Source organism: Schistocerca americana, chromosome 3 (assembly GCF_021461395.2).
Source record: "Schistocerca americana isolate TAMUIC-IGC-003095 chromosome 3, iqSchAmer2.1, whole genome shotgun sequence".
Taxonomy (NCBI): domain Eukaryota; kingdom Metazoa; phylum Arthropoda; class Insecta; order Orthoptera; family Acrididae; genus Schistocerca; species Schistocerca americana.
The window spans coordinates 54,811,203-54,825,156 of NC_060121.1; the positions used below are offsets into that span (position 1 = coordinate 54,811,203).

Genomic DNA, 13,954 nt, shown 5'->3' on the forward strand with positions numbered 1-13,954 from the left:
CCTTCCTTACTTCATAAGTGCCTATTCTTTGTTAGCACACTTAACCTCTTATGAAATAAAGAAAATAAATACTTACTCTTGAACTTGAAGGAGTGAAGATATCTCTGCGAATATTTGACAACCATTTCTTCCTCGTTGCTTCATCCTCCGGAAATTTAAACACGGTTACTTTTGGTCCACCGTCGTAATTTCCACTACAATTCGGCACACAACAACGATACGGCATTTTGCAGGCAACGAAATTTTCACAGGCAAGAAAAACAGATCACCAGTTTAGTGCACAGAAACTAAACAACCAAATCACGTACACTAACGCAGGAACAACATTCACTATAATAGTAAACTGACGCGAAACTCGCCGAACGACTATTCACAAGCACTGTTCCGTGAAACTGTTGAAGAAGGGACTATGTGTGTAGCCATCTTGTGACGTCACGCACTACGTAGACAGGCTATCTTTTACAGGTTTTTTTTTGTGGTTTTAGGGCGCACAACTTCAATGGTCATTAGCGCCCTGACGACGTTAAGAATGCACCGCGAGGCACAAGTTTAAAACAACAACTAAAAGGGAAAACACGATAAAAGACAGACTGACAGGCATAGGATTAAAAAACAGCATCAAATGTCCTTAGTGAGGTTTGTCAAATTGATAAAACGAAGAACACGAGCAACTGCTCGTGGGTCATCCGCTAAAACGGCATCTAAAGTACATGGCAGGTTAAGATCGAGACGCAGGGCGTTAAAATCCGGACAGGACATTAAAATGTGGCGGACCGTCAGCAATTGCCCACATGGGCAGAACGGCGCCGGCGCAGCCGTCAGCAGATGGCGATGGCTGAACCGGCAGTGTTCAATTCTTAACCGTGCCAAAACTACCTCCTCCCGCCGAGAAGGGCGTGAGGAGGACGTCCAAGCCAGGGGAAGTGGTTTCAAGGCCCGAAGCTTGTTGGCTGGAAGGGCAGCCCAATCGGCATGCCACAGCGATAAAATGCGCCGACAAATAACCCTGCTAAAATCTGACGAAGGGACACAACAAGAAGCTGTCTGAGGCTGGAGGACCGCAGCCTTGGGCGCGGCATCTGCAGCTTCGTTCCCAGGGATACCGACATGGTCAGGGATCCACATAAAGCTAACCGGAGAACCGACGTCCACCAGCTGCTGAAGAGAGCGTTGGATCCGGTGCACGAAAGGGTGAACCGGATACGGATCATTGAGGCTCTGGATGGCGCTCAGGGAGTCGGAGCAGATGACATAAGCAGAATGTCGGTGGTGGCAGATGTAAAGAACAGCCTGGTAGAGGGCAAAGAGCTCAGCTGTGAAGACCGAACAATGGCCATGGAGCTGGTATTTGAAACTTTGTGCCCCGACAATAAAAGAATACCCAACCCCGTCATTGGTCTTAGAGCCATCTGTATAAATGAAAGTCATATTGATAAACTTCGAACGAAGTTCCACAAAACGGGAGTGGCAGACCGAACCGGGGGTAACCTCTTTTGGGAGCGAGCTGAGGTCAAGGTGAACACGGACCTGAGCCTGGAGCCAAGGTGGCGTGTGGCTCTCGCCCACTCGAAAGGTTGCAGGGAGTGAAAAATTAAGGTGTTGGAGGCGACGAAAGCGAACTCCAGGGGGTAGCAGGGCAGAGACATACAACCGGTATTGACGGTCGAGAGAGTCGTCAAAAAACGAACGATAAGACGGATGGTTGGGCATTGACAGTAGCCAACAGGCATACCGACAAAGCAGTATATCGCGCCGGTAGGTGAGTGGCAATTCGCCAGCGTCAGCATGAAGACTCTCTACGGGACTAGTATAAAATGCTCTGATCGCAAGTCGTAAACCCCGATGTTGCATGGAGTTGAGGTGGCTTAAGATGGATGGCCGTGCAGAGGAGTATACGAAGCTCCCATAATCCTGCTTGGAACGGACGATCGACCGATATAGACGAAGTGGGACGGTTCGATCCGCTCCCCACGACATACCACTGAGAACACGGAGGACATTTAAAGAACGGGTACAACGGGCGGCCAAATATGACACATGTGGAGACCAGCTAAGGTTCCTGTCAAATGTAAGGCCTAAAAATTTGGTTGTCTCCATGACTGGGAGAGCAACGGGACCGAGTCGTAAGAACGGTGGGAGAAACTCTTTGTAGCGCCATAAGTTAATACAGACCGTCTTCTCGGCAGAAAAACGGAAGCCATTGGCGACACTCCAGGAGTAAAGACGGTCAAGAGAACGCTGAAGACAGCGCTCCAGGACACGTGTACACTGTGCGCTGCAATAGATGGTAAAATCGTCCACAAAAAGGGAGCCTGATACATCAGCTGGGAGGCAATCCATTATTGGATTGATCGCGATGGCGAAGAGAGCGACGCTCAAAACTGAGCCCTGTGGCACCCCATTCTCCTGGCGAAAGGTGTCTGACAGGACAGAACCCACACGTACCCTGAACTGTCGATCCATTAAAAAGGAAAGAATAAAAAGAGGGAGGCGACCACGAAGGCCCCATGTATACATGGTGCGGAGAATGCCCGCCCTCCAACAGGTGTCGTAAGCCTTTTCCTAATCAAAGAACACAGCCGCGGTCGGGCGCTTCCGCAAGAAGTTATTCATAATGAAGGTCGACAAGGTAACCAGATGGTCAACAGCAGAGAGGCGCCTACGAAATCCACATTGTACATTGGTAAGTAGGCATCGAGACTCGAGCAGTCAAACCAAATGAGAGTTAACCATCCGCTCCGTCACTTTACAGACACAGCTGGTAAGCGAGAGAGGTCGATTACTGGAAGGCAAGTGCTTGTCCTTCCCCGGCTTAGGAATCGGGACAACAATAGACTCGTGCCAGCATGCGGGAACATGTCGCTCAATCCAGATGTGATTGTATGTACGAAGAAGAAAACCTTTACCCGCAGGAGAAAGGTTCTTCAGCATCCGAATATGAATAGAATCAGGCCCTGGAGCGGAGGACCCTGATCGGCCAAGTGCGTTTTCGAGTTCCCGCATGGTGAATGGGGCATTATAACTTTCACGATTCGAGGAGCGGAAGTAAGGTGGCCTAGCCTCCTCTGCCCGTTTGCGGGGGAATAAGGCAGGGTGGTAATGATCGGAGCTCGAAACCTCTGCGAAAAAGCGCCCGAAGGCATTGGAGACATCCTCAGGGGCCACAAGGACGTCATTCGCGACCGTCAAGCCAGAAACTGGTGAGTGGACCTTAGCGCCAGATAGCCGGCGCAGGCTACCCCAGACAACAGAAGAAGGAGTAAAACTGTTGAAGGTGCTTGTGAAAGCAGCCCAGCTGGCTTTCTTGCTTTCTTTAATAATACCACGACACTGAGCACGTAATCGTTTATAATTGATACAATTCGCCACTGTGGGGTGGCATTTAAAGGTGCGTAAAGCACGTCGACGAGCACGTAAAGGGTCTCTACATGCTGCGGTCCACCAGGGGACCGGCACGCGACGTGGAGAAGAAGTAGGATGAGGGATGGAATATTCAGCAGCAGCGAGAATGACTTCCGTGAGGTGTGCGACCTGACGATCGCAGCTTGTGAAGGTTTGATCCTGAAAGGTCGCCCTGGAAGAGAAGAGCCCCCAGTCTGCCTTGGAGATGGTCCAACTAGAGGAGCACGGAGAGGGGGTATGCTGCAGGAGATGGATAACACACGGGAAGTGGTCGCTCGAATATGTATCAGAAAGGGCGTACCACTCAAACCGGCGTGCAAGTTGGGGAGTACATATAGAGAGGTCTAAATAGGAATAGGTGAGAGATGTGTCCGAAAGAAAAGTAGGGGCGCCAGTATTGAGGCAGACAAGATTGAGCTGGTTGAAAAGGTCTGCAAACAGGGAGCCCCTCGGGCAGGATGCTGGAGAGCCCCAAAGGGGATGGTGGGCATTGAAGTCTCCAGTTAACAAAGATGGTGCAGGTAGCTGAGAAATAAGTTGCATCATGTCTGCCATGGTAACGGCAGATGACGATGGAGTGTAAACGGTACAAATGGAGAATGTAAAAGTGGGGAGAGTAATGCGGATGGCATCTGCCTGCAGGCCGGTGTGCAACGTGATGCGATCGTAGTAAATATCCCGGACCAGCAACATAACCCCTCCATGAGCTGGGATACCTACCACAGGGGGTAGGTCAAAACGCACAGAGGTGTAGTGTGCCAAGGCAATTTGATCGCATGGGCGTAGCTTCGTTTCCTGGAGGGCTAAGACGAGCAGACGGTGCAAGTGAAGCAGCAACTTCAAGTCCTCTCGGTTGGAGCGAACGCTGCGAATATTCCAGTGAATAAGTGCCATCGTAAGAAGAAAAGGAAGATGAAAGAAGGGGTCACCTCGAAGGCTGCTGAGGGCCTGGCTTCGAGCGAGCACTGCCGCCGCTATCAGTAGGCGGACAGCCGTCGTCCATTGGTTCTATAGGTTCATCGGCCATTTTGGTAAGATAGCCGGGAGGGGGAGCTTCCTCCGCTGGTGAACGGCCAGATGTTTGGCTACCAGCGGTGCGGCCAGGCGAAATGGATGACGGCCTGGGGCGGCAACCGCTGGGTGGTGCAGGAGAAGAAATGCGCCGCGGCGGAGAAGGAGAACTGTGCTTCCTATGAGCCTTCTTGGAAGGTCGTTTGGTGGAAGTACTGGTCGATGGCTGGGAGGTCGAGGTACGTAGGAAGTCTGCACGTGACGGTTCCTTCTTGAAGGCCCATGCATCTGACTTCTGGGTCTTCGCCTTAGCAGAAGCTGATGAAGGGGCTTGTGTCTTTGGGGTGATGGGAGGAAGAGGATACGTCGACCGCGCGATCTTAGCACTGGCTGAACGGACGACCGTGGTGCTGAAGGTCAGATCGCATGTCTGGGTTGCCACCTCCCTGGTAGTCCGTGGAGAGGCGAGGACTGTACTGTATTTACCCGCTGGGAGCAGCGTGGGCTTCCTACTAGCAAATAGCTTGCGAGCAGCTGAGGTGGACACTGTCTCTTTGACCCGAATTTCTTGGATACATTGTTCTTCCTTATAGATGGGACAGTCACGGGAGGACGCTGCATGGTCACCCTGACAGTTCACACAATGAGGAGACGGAGGTGGACAGTCACCCTCATGGGCATCCCTGCCACAAGTGACATTTAGCCGCATTGGAACAAGACTGGCGAGTGTGATTGAAACGCTGACACTGGTAGCAGCACGTAGGTGTCGGGACATAGGGGCGAACAGAAATAACCTCGTAGCCCGCTTTGATGCGCGATGGCAGCTGAACACTGTCAAAGGTCAAGAAAAGTGTCCGGGTCGGTACAAGGTCTTTGTTGACCCTTTTCATGACCCTATGGACAGCCGTCACGCCCTGCTCAGCGAGGAAAGACTGAATCTCCTCGTCAGTCAATCCCTCAAGAGATCTAGTATAGACCACACCACGAGACGAATTCAAAGTTCGGTGAGCCTCCACCCGGACAGGGAACGTGTACAGGAGTGTGGCTCGAAGCAATTTCTGTGCCTGAAAGGCGCTCTCAGTTTCTAGTAGCAAGGTACCATTACACAACCTTGTACAAGACTTAACAGTACCGGCTATGGCATCTACGACCTTCTGGATAACGAAAGGGTTGACAGAGGAAAAATCCTTTCCATCCTCAGATCGAGAAATGACGAGGAACTGTGGGGCAGGCGGTAGCACTTTTGTCACTGTTGGCTGGTCATGTTTCCGTTTGTGGGCAGAAGTCGAGAGAGAAAAAGAGAAATCCATTGCGGAGGAATCCCCCATGATTGCCAGCGTCTCCGATGGTGCGCTCCTTCCTTATGGGGACCCTCTCAGAGGGCACTCCCGCCTTAGGTGAATGTTTACACCTCAGGTCACACCTCCCGAGAAACAGACGGATGGACCAATCGGCATGGTCAGAAGGTATCAGCTCAGGCGATCAAACCTCCTTTGGCCTGGTCTTTACCAGGGGGTACGTGCGTGCCTTACTTGTCTACCCAGGGTGGGTAATTACGCGTTACCCCGTCACCGGGTACGCGTGCGAACGCGTGGGACGGCCTTCAGGCGCGCACAGGGAGGAAGGAAGAAGAGGAAAGGGAAGAGAGAGAGAGGACAGACTGTCTCAAACGAGGAGGCAGGGGAGGAGGAGGCAGGGGAGGAGAAGGCAGGGGAGAAGAAGGCAGGGGAGAAGAAGGCAGGGGAGAAGAAGGCAGGGGAGAAGAAGGCAGGGGAGAAGAAGGCAGGGGAGAAGAAGGCAGGGGAGAAGAAGGCAGGGGAGAAGAAGGCAGGGGAGAAGAAGGCAGGGGAGAAGAAGGCAGGGGAGAAGAAGGCAGGGGAGAAGAAGGCAGGGGAGAAGAAGGCAGGGGAGAAGAAGGCAGGGGAGAAGAAGGCAGGGGAGAAGAAGGCAGGGGAGAAGAAGGCAGGGGAGAAGAAGGCAGGGGAGAAGAAGGCAGGGGAGAAGAAGGCAGGGGAGAAGAAGGCAGGGGAGAAGAAGGCAGGGGAGAAGAAGGCAGGGGAGAAGAAGGCAGGGGAGAAGAAGGCAGGGGAGAAGAAGGCAGGGGAGAAGAAGGCAAGGGAGAAGAAGGCAAGGGAGAAGAAGGCAAGGGAGAAGAAGGCAAGGGAGAAGAAGGCAAGGGAGAAGAAGGCAAGGGAGAAGAAGGCAAGGGAGAAGAAGGCAAGGGAGAAGAAGGCAAGGGAGAAGAAGGCAAGGGAGAAGAAGGCAAGGGAGAAGAAGGCAAGGGAGAAGAAGGCAAGGGAGAAGAAGGCAAGGGAGAAGAAGGCAAGGGAGAAGAAGGCAAGGGAGAAGAAGGCAAGGGAGAAGAAGGCAAGGGAGAAGAAGGCAAGGGAGAAGAAGGCAAGGGAGAAGAAGGCAAGGGAGAAGAAGGCAAGGGAGAAGAAGGCAAGGGAGAAGAAGGCAAGGGAGAAGAAGGCAAGGGAGAAGAAGGCAAGGGAGAAGAAGGCAAGGGAGAAGAAGGCAAGGGAGAAGAAGGCAAGGGAGAAGAAGGCAAGGGAGAAGAAGGCAAGGGAGAAGAAGGCAAGGGAGAAGAAGGCAAGGGAGAAGAAGGCAAGGGAGAAGAAGGCAAGGGAGAAGAAGGCAAGGGAGAAGAAGGCAAGGGAGAAGAAGGCAAGGGAGAAGAAGGCAAGGGAGAAGAAGGCAAGGGAGAGAGTAAGGAAGACAGTGAGATGGAGAAGAGGAAAGAAAGGAACCAACCAAAGGAAGGAAGAAACGAGAAATGAAATACCGAAAATACCACAATTATAGGTCGTGGAACCGTCCGTCTCTGGACGCAGGCGCTAACTACCCCCTTGAGGGGTATGGACTCCTTTTAGTCGCATCTTACGACAGGCATGAATACCGCGGGCCTATTCTAACCCCCGAACCCGCAGGGGGAAGTCTGCATGTCGATCAGATCAACTTGGCAACGACTGTTCATTTCTGAATGAAGTATGGGTTTCGACATGTGCCCCCTTTCCTTAATGCTCCTTTTGCGCTGACAAGTTTCACACAGACAGATAAATGTGTATCGTGTCCACTGTTGCGCTTTCCTATTTTCTTGAAGTTTCAACGTTTAATCTGTGCTGCTTCAATAATGTCGAAAATTTCTTCGACACGTAAGTAGTACTCCACAGGCTCTCTTCTTGTCACTGACTTGCTGGTCCCACAAATATTAATAAATTTGAATCGATTTAATCTTATGTACTGCTTCTGTGTCTTTTTCTTATCATATTGTGGTTCTTCAGTCGCGTCCACTAATTTATCGTAAGATCCTTTTGTCGTAACATTGTAATGGTTTCCTCTTTTGTCGTGTTCTTCAGTCTGTAACATCCTTCTCACAAATTATTCTTTCCATCGCCATTCTTGATATAGATCTGACATGATAAATACGTACAAACTGATCTGCACGTGCTTGGCCCCTCTACCGTGTTTGTTGTGGCGAAAAGCGCCCACTGGCGGGCTGGGGTATTGTCGGCCGCTGAAGCGCTGCCCAGGCGGGGGGTTTTGGCGCCTGGAACTGTCCGTGTCGGCGCCTTCTTGTTTTCACTATCTGGAAGTGTTTGGATGTATGATCAATATTCCAATAAATATTACTTTGCACAATACAAAAAAGGTGTTTTTATTTCAATCAGTTGCTCTTTATTTTAATATTTGACCCTAAATAAATTTAGTGAAAATAGTTCTGTATACCAGTAGCTTAATTAGAACGCGTTCTTACTAGTTGATACTGATACTCTTAGTTACAACTAGAATTTACTGCTGGTCAAAAGCGAAAGCCAGTTAAAACTAGTTTTTACTAGGCAAAACGCGTTTTGACCAAGTGGCACAGTAAAAACTAGTTTTAACTAATAAGAACGCATTCTAACTAAAAACGGGTTTTGACTGGAACAGATATATTGTGGATTAGTGAAGTTCAGTGGCAGGAGGAACAAGACTTCTGGTCTCGTGAATACGGGTTATAAATACAAAATCAAATCGTGGTAATGCAGGAGTAGGTTTAATAATGAATAAAAAAGTAGGAACGCGGATAAGCTACTACGAAGAACATAGTGAACCTATTATTGTAGCCGAGATGGACATGAAGCCCACACCTACCACAGTACAAGGTTATATGCCAACTACCACTGCAGATGATTAAGAGCATGAAGAAATGTATAATGCGATAAAAGGAATTATTCAGCTAGTCAAGGGAGACGAAAATTTAATAGTCATTGGGGAAAGGAATTCGTTGGTAAGAAAAGGAAGAGAAGGAGAAGCAGTCGGTGAATGTGGATTGGGGGTCAGGAATGAAAGGGGAAGCCACCTGGCAGAATTTTGCACAAAGCATAACTTGATCGTAGCTAACATTTGGTTTAAGTATCATGAAAGAAGGTGCTATACATGGAAGAGGCCTGGAGACACTGGAAGGTTTCAGATAGATTATGTAATGGTACGACAGTGATTCAGCAACCAGATTTTAAATTTTAAGACAATTCCAGGGACAGATGTGGTCTCTGACCACAATATATTGGTTATGAACTGTAGATCAAAATTGAAGAAACTGCAAAAAGGTAGGAATTTATGGAGATGGAACCAGCATAAACTGAACGAGACAGAGGTTATAGAGAGTTTCAGAGTGAGTATTAGTGAGCCATTGACAATAACAGAGGAAAGAAATACAGTGGAAGAAGAATGAGTAGCTTTGAAAGAAGGAATAGTGAAGGCACCGGGTAAAAAGACGAGGGCTAGTAGAAATTCTTGGATAATAAAAGATATTGAATGTAATTGATGATAGGAGAGAATACAAAAATGCAGTAAATGAAGCAGGCAAAAAGGAATACAAAGTCCCAAAAGCGATATCGACAGAAGTGCAAAATGGCTAAGCAGGGATGGCTAGACGACAAATGTAAGAAGCATGTAGAAGCATGCATCACTATGAGTAAGGTAGATACTGCCAACAGGAAAATTAAGGAGCCCTTTTTAGGAAAGAGAACCACTTGTATGATAATCATGGTTGCTGAGATGGAAAACCCATCCTAAGCAAAGAAGGGAAAACATTAACGGGGAAGGAGTATATAGAGGGTCTTTAAAGGGGCGGTGTACTTGAGGACAGTATTGTGGAAACGAAAGAGGACGTAGAAGAAGATGAAATGGGAGATATGATACTGCGTGAAGAATTTGACAGAGCACTAAAAGACCTAAATCGAAACGAGACCCCTACTGATAGCCTTGGGGGAACCAGCCATGATAAAAACTCATCTACAAGGGTTGGAACTTTAATAGTGGTAACTATTTATTTACAGCTCCTGTGTTTCAAAGTTTGACTGACCTTCAAAGTAGTCACCAGCATTGTGTATGACCCGTTTGCCAGCGATGTGGAAATCGCTTGAATACTCTTAGCAGTGCCAGTTGTGTTGAGAGTTCGAGCGGCGCGGTCTATTGCTGGACGAATTTGTAGCAGTTCTGAAGCGAATGACCTAAAGTGTTTCTTTCAGTTTAGAAATCGAGTTGAACTCACAAGGGCTTAAATTAGCGGAGTGCAGTAGGTGGTATAGCACTTAGCAGCGCCATCAGTCAAACAAATCAGTAACATCTTGCACTGTACGTGCTTTAGCATTGTCCTGCAAAATGATGGTCAGGTCCTGCAGAAAGTGTCATCACTTCTGTCTCTAAGCTGGTTGTAGGTTGTGTTCCAAATTGAACAGCAGAACAAAAGAAAAGTTTGGAGTAAGAATTAAAACCCATGGAGAAGAAACAAAAACTTTGAGATTTGCCAACGACATTTTAATTCTGTCAGGGACAGCAAAGGACCTGGAAGAGCAGTTGAACGGAATGGACAGTGTCTTGAAAGGAGTATATAAGATGAACATCAACAAAAGCAAAACGAGGATAATGGAATGTAGTCGAATTAAGTCGGATGATGCTGAGGGAATTAGATTAGGAAATGAGACACTTAAAGTAGTAAAGGAGTTTTGCTATTTATGGAGTAAAATAACCGATGATGGTCGAAGTAGAGAGGATATAAAATGTAGACTGGCAATGGCAAGGAAAGCGTTTCTCAAGAAGAGGAATTTGTTAACATCGAGTATAGATTTAAGTGTCAGGAAGTCGTTTCTGAAAGTATTTGTATGGGGTATAGCCATGTATGGAAGTGAAACATGGACGATAACTAGTTTGGACAAGAAGAGAATAGAAGCTTTCGAAATGTGGTGCTACAGAAGAATGCTGAAGATAAGGTGGGTAGATCACGTAACTAATGAGGAGGTATTGAATAGGATTGGGGAGAAGAGAAGTTTGTGGCACAACTTGACTAGAAGAAGGGATCGGTTGGTAGGACATGTTTTGAGGCACCAAGGGATCAAAAATTTAGCATTGGAGGGCAGTGTGGTTGGTAAAAATCGTAGAGGGAGACCAAGAGATGAATACGCTAAGCAGATTCAGAAGGATGTAGGTTGCAGTAGGTACTGGGAGATAAAGGAGCTTGAACAGGATAGATTAGCATGGAGAGCTGCATCCAACCAGTCTCAGGACTGAAGACCACAACAACAACAGGTACAGCTGAACTGCATGAGCCCAGTCAGTTGTACTCTGTACTGAAAGGATTTCTAATTTATAAAATTCTTCGGCAATTTTCCTTAATTTCCCATATTTTTGGTATCTTCCCAATTTTACGCATTTTTCGCCCATTTTCGTAATTTTTCGGGCTTCCCTAAATTATAATTATTGCGTCGAATCACACAAGATCCACCCCACTGTTTCGACGTCTGGTCAATTTCTTGATGCCCTCAGGCAATCACAACGAAGCGTAGGTCTTATTTATTTATCATTGCTAAGTCACCACTCCATCACTAGTGTGTGTGTGTGTGTGTGTGTGTGTGTGTGTGTGTGTGTGTGTGTGTGTGTGTGTGTGTGTGTTTTTGGGACGTCATCGTGTATGTGTTAGAAACTAATGTATTGGTAGAAATTATGTCATAGCAATTTCTGTAAGCGCTACAGATGTCTAACCAAGTATGTAACATAAGAAATACCACACTCCAATAGACAAACCCCTTCCAAACCACCACTACATTACTATATTGTGTGACGACATAATAAAATACCGATGCCTCCAACGGAAGATACTGTTTCAGATGCTGTACAGCGCTATAAAATACGCACCTAGAGATACCACCGTCCAATAACTGAAACCACCTCAGCGAACATCAGTTCGCTGACGGTAGCTTACCCCTTTGACTGCAAACTGTGGATGGATAGCCGCGGAAACTGCTGTTTGGAATATGACCGCGAACATGCGGAGCAACTGCTGAGAACGTTGGGGTGTGGTCATCTCCAGCCTGGTGGCTGACACTGCTGCCGTATCAGTTTTGGCCGAAAAGTCTCCTGCCCGCTGTAATATAAAAGCAAACAGATCCCAACACGTCGGTGTAAATTCAAAGAACGCTACTAATACATACCTGGATGACGGGGATCTCCTCCCCTGTGTTCACTGGATAATGCCAGCAGGGTACCGAACTCCCTGTGCGGTCGCGGCCACAGAGTCACGAATGGGAGAACACTGCATGTCTGCCTAACACTACACCAGACCGTCTCCCCAGGTGTGGAGCAGAAATTTGCGTTATTTAAACAATACGTATCTGTGCACACGCAAGAGACCTAGTGGCTGCCACAAATAGCACTCAGTCACTGGGGGAGAGGACAGTCCGCCACAGCAAACCTGTCGTAATGTACCGACGACCTTGCAGATAAATGTTGCTAACAAATTTAGCGCCGAGTACTCCCTTTCCCAACCCCTTTTCTCTAGACCAATCAGAAACAGGTTTGCTCTGCTACTGCCTACCATCATTCTTTTAAAACATCTGTGGGCTACTGCCATTGTTGTGTCCATTTTCCATTTTGTATGGCTTTATGCCAGATGGATTACATATACAGGTTCTTTTACACAATCTGGTGATGCCACAAAGCGGTGAAATGCATCGTCGATGTTAAATAATTTCGCAATCCAGTTTGTTATGCTGAAATTGTATGGGTGACTTCATTTTCAGCCAGGTGGACTCCCATGTTGAGTGAAGACAAGTGATTACGATGTATAAACAAAGTAAACTCTGCAATATTGTTTCTATATGCGAGATCACTGTAAGTCTCGTATATTTACCAGTGGAAAACCAGAGTTTGATCATTCCTACTAACATTATTTGACTGATTCATAGAAATACAAAGACACACGCTGGAAAGCTAGTACATTGTAGTATTTAAACATTTATTGAACGTAACTTCTACAATACAATAGCTGGCTGTATAATAGATGTAGACGTCAAACGATCTAGTCAGATGTGGTTCCTCTCGGTCGACTGGTACTTCGATCGGCGGTGCAGTACAGCGGCTCTGGTGATATCTTCTCACAGACTCTGCTATAGCGGTTGCCATTAGATGCGGACGAAGACTGATCTTCCTTCGACTGGCCGGGCCTATATAGTGAGCTGGAGCCAATAGAAACCCAGTGTAGGAATCTGTGGCTGGCTATCTCGCGGTGACCTCTGCAAGGAAAGGTTCCTATTAATCGACTGGAATCTTTGACGTGTTTACCTGATGTCTTCGCCTGTTGGTTTGTTTCCCCTCATAGCGTGGCTGTTATGCGGTGCTGCCTGCCATTTAGGGGAACCCGATGGCAGACAGTACACACCTCCCTTCCTGGGGGGGGGGGGGGGGGAGAGGAGGGCGACGTCGTCCTACTCAGTCTTGGCGGCCTCGTGTAGGAGGCGGTGAAAACTCGGCCCCGCAGAGTAGGGCGCGGCGTGGCAGGCCAGACGGGTAGAGCTGCGTTGTGGAAGAGGCGGGGAAGCCGGCCGCGATGGTTCCAGGGGCATAGGTTCATCGACGTCCGCGGGATGCTGCCCGAAAAGTGGACTGCGTGGGCGTCACTGGCTAGGCTGCGACACCGGCGGCGGCGGTACCAAGGTCACGGGGGCATCGTCAACGCTGGCGGATGGCGCAGCCGGTCGGGCCGGCGGAGGAGCCGGTGGAGCCTGCAGCCGCTGTCGAGATGACTGCTGTTGCTGCTAGATGGGGTCTGGCACCCCTGCACGCCAACCACAGGCGGAAGAGATCACATCCGGGCGGCCGGAAGAAGGCGGCAGAGCGGTTTGCCGGGAAGACCCTGATATCAGCGCTGGAGTTGGTTGCGGTGCCGGCAGACCACTTTGTCGGCAACGCGGACATCATAGAGCTGACGGCCTTGCGGCTGGACGATCACCCCCTCAATCCATCCGGCTCTCGGGCCGAAACCTCGCGCCTAGATAAGGGATCCCGGAACAAAGGGAGCCTGTGCAGTCGGAACCCATTGTTTGGGTCCGGGCCGGAGGAGGTGCCAAAGGGTACGAGGTTGCCGGCCATGCAGAAGTTCAGCCGGACTACGGGAGCCGATGGGCCTCGACCGATAGGAACTGAGGAACAATGTCCGCGACTCGTCCAAAGTGTGGGTGGAGGCATATTTTGACATTTGGGCCTTAAATGTTCGGACGAGGCG

General features: G+C 48.8%; 1 protein-coding gene across 1 annotated transcript; it reads left to right on the forward strand.

The window, feature by feature from the left end:
* The first annotated feature begins 409 nt into the window (after positions 1-409).
* Positions 410-13,728, forward strand: LOC124605869 (caldesmon-like). The gene is made up of 4 exons (XM_047137816.1): positions 410-415; positions 6,151-7,095; positions 13,358-13,569; positions 13,623-13,728. Exons 1-4 carry the CDS (start codon positions 410-412, stop codon positions 13,726-13,728), a joined length of 1,269 nt encoding a protein of 422 aa, XP_046993772.1.
* The last annotated feature ends 226 nt before the right edge of the window (positions 13,729-13,954 follow it).